Source organism: Halyomorpha halys, unplaced genomic scaffold, assembly GCF_000696795.3.
Source record: "Halyomorpha halys isolate HHAL.00 unplaced genomic scaffold, Hhal_1.1 Scaffold93.1, whole genome shotgun sequence".
Taxonomy (NCBI): domain Eukaryota; kingdom Metazoa; phylum Arthropoda; class Insecta; order Hemiptera; family Pentatomidae; genus Halyomorpha; species Halyomorpha halys.
The window spans coordinates 793,943-796,860 of record NW_027116355.1 but is presented as its reverse complement, the minus strand read 5'-3'; the positions used below and the strand labels follow the sequence as shown (position 1 = coordinate 796,860).

At 30.8% G+C, this 2,918-nt stretch overlaps 1 protein-coding gene across 1 annotated transcript in view; it reads right to left on the bottom strand.

The window, feature by feature from the left end:
- Positions 1-1,194: 1,194 nt before the first annotated feature.
- Positions 1,195-2,918, bottom strand: part of LOC112211727 (modular serine protease) — a 40,087-nt gene continuing 38,363 nt past the window's right edge. Inside the window, exons 8-9 of the mRNA XM_067053163.1 lie at positions 1,793-1,946; positions 1,195-1,721 (exon numbers count right to left, since the gene is read on the bottom strand). Of these exons, the coding sequence (XP_066909264.1) occupies positions 1,525-1,721; positions 1,793-1,946 (351 nt within the window). The 3' untranslated portion in view covers positions 1,195-1,524. The remainder of the gene's footprint in view (positions 1,722-1,792; positions 1,947-2,918) is intronic.

Here is a 2,918-nt window from a genome sequence, read left to right as displayed (position 1 = left end):
ACAGGACCCCGACCCATCGGAGTTCATCAGTTGTAATTAGCCATTTTTTTTGTAATTTGTTCTCATAGGGAGTATTTTTTTTGTTATTAAAAGGTTTCTTTGTTTTCAATTTAATTTATGTATAATTTATGTCTTTTAAGTTAATTTACGAATAAATGTTTTGTCCGAGCCAGTGTTTATTTTTTTAGTTAAGCTTTCCAACAAGGAGACTATGTCGATTTGAGGTGGCTTAACACCCCATATATATATCTTATTTATTCTATTAATGATTATATATATTTTCCTTTCGTTCAATATTTTAACTCATTTACAGAATTTCATTTTTTGTTAACCCATTTTCTGGCAAAAGTAGAAATCATTTAAAAATTCAATTTTCGTTTACAAGTTTTCTTCAAATAGAGCATTCATTGATAATAAAATGATATTTCGAACATATATTGAGTAATGTTTGTAACTGTTATGTTTTTTTGTAATAAAAGGGATCTCAGTTCCACTTGCCAAGTTACCAGTACACTCTGTTGGGGAACCTCAGTTGACATATTTCTTGAAACTCCTCCAAGTATTCCTGAAACAACTTCAATCATTTTTGACGAACACAATAGGAACGTTACTGAGGAGCCAGTAGCTGGACCAGCAACTTCTCTGCCCACACACTTCTTTTTTTTTATAATAACCCTCTTCCTTTCTGGTCATTTCTGACATAAGGAGGGGGTTTATCCACAGGGTACCATGGATACATATTCGAACCGTTGTCGCTGCAATTCCTAAGTAACAAAAACCTACACCTCAACTTCCTAAGCCATGGACGGACCCCCGCCACCACACTGTCACCAAGACATCCCACACACAAGCGTGCAGACTAAAAGTTCCTTCGCTGCCGGCCAAATGTCATAACATTAACCATTATGTCCTGTTACAAGTATAAAGACCTAGGAGGGTATGTAAGTAGTTATTTAAACTACTAGAAGTAATATCTCAGAGCAATCTCGATTTCTCCAATGTGTCGGTACCTGGGACAATGCCCAACAAAAATGTCATTTTGTAAGGCATTGAAAACCAATATATGAGAAATAATCATATCTTTAGCCAGCTTTAATAGAGTCCTTATAGAAAGGTAAAGTGAAGGCCATAGAGTCCTTATAGCACAGAAAAGTGAACAAGTGAAGTCATAGGTGACCATAGTTAAAAAATAAGTTAGTAAGGAAAATGTTTTATTTTCACTCCAAAGAAAAAAATTTCCAACCAATTAACTTGCCTATTCAGGGCAATAAAATAAAATAATAAAAAATCACAAAATTGACATCAATTGTTACCCTCAATCACAAAAGGTTACATGAATAAATCAAAATATAAACACAAATAAAAAAAATTAGCCTTTTATTACAAACTTCCAGTTAAAATCACAAATGAAGGTATATTCCTGAACAAAACCAGCTGAATGAAACTTTTTCATCATTTTAATGTTCATTATTAATAACGAATTTCAATTATCAATTTATTAATAATATCAAACAAGAACAAATATTACTTAGATATTACAACCTTATTTAGAACATTATCAATCCACTTCATGTGTTCAGTAATATTTGTAAATTTACCTATATTGCTACTATTATTTTCTACTATACTCAAGATTCCATAAATAAAATGCTGTTCAACGCCATAATCAAACCTAGGGAATGCCAGTCCATTACCAGCATCTTCATTAGGTACACTAGAATCTTTAAAAAAATAAACAATGAATAAATTAAACACAAAAAAAAAAATAATAATTTTAAGAAAAACTAAATACCTTTTGTTGACCTTGCACAAAACTTATCATAAGTGATAAATTCAGAGTCTTGGGATTTTTTACGACAACTATCGTAGCCCAGAACCTGGAACCTCGTAACTTTCAACACATCACTTTTCTCACCACCAGTTTCTGTTGTACCCCAACTTACAAACTAAAAGAAAAACAATTAATACAAATATATGTCAGCACAAATAAAATAAATTTTACTTATTTATGTATCATTACTCACTGCACTCCCAACTACCTTCTTCTCATGTTGAGTCAACAGTATCACCTCATTAATAAATAATAAATTTGATATCCTTCCATTCTCTTAAAATCTGAACATGTTAAGTTGAAGACCAGTTATAGTTTAAAAAGTAGTGTTCAGAGAGCATGATAGCATAAGAAGTATTTTTAAAGTACAATTTTTCGATTCCTTGTGGAATATTTAATTTTGGTAATTTCCATTTAGTGACACAAAAAAGATAATTTGATGGAGCATCTATGGTCTTTATAGGTAATAGGACTTCTTAAATATCTAATTTATGCCATTAAAAATAACTAAAAATAGTTAACAACTATTTATTTAGCGATATTACCCCCAACTTTGTAGAGCTTCATCTTTATGTTTCAGCTTAAAAAGATATAATCCTTCATATAAAATCCTTTGCATATAAAATTTAATGTAATTAATAAATCAATAAAAATAACAGATTAAATCAGATTGCCTGAAGTTTAAGAAAAGTTATTTAATATACTTTATGAAAACTTTTATCCTGAAAGTATAATAAAAAAAAAAGTGTGGGAATAAAATATCAAAAAATCCACAATTAATGAAAGTGACAAAAATAAAACATTGGGTCCTAAACAGCATTATGGTAGTAATTTTATAAAAGGTTGATCAGAAGCGATAAAAAGGTCATCATAAGATGAAGAAGAAATTTCCTTGTTTTTCAGAACAAGCAATAAGTTTCGCCCCACTTTGTAGAGCTTTATCAGGGCTATTTCAGTTGAGACTTTTCAAAACGGTGTTTCACTGTGTCATTGTTTTGAAAGATCTCAACTGCTGAAGCTAAGAGCCCGGACGAATCTCAACAAAGTGGAGTCAAACATCGGCAAATAAATAGTTGTTGACTATCTT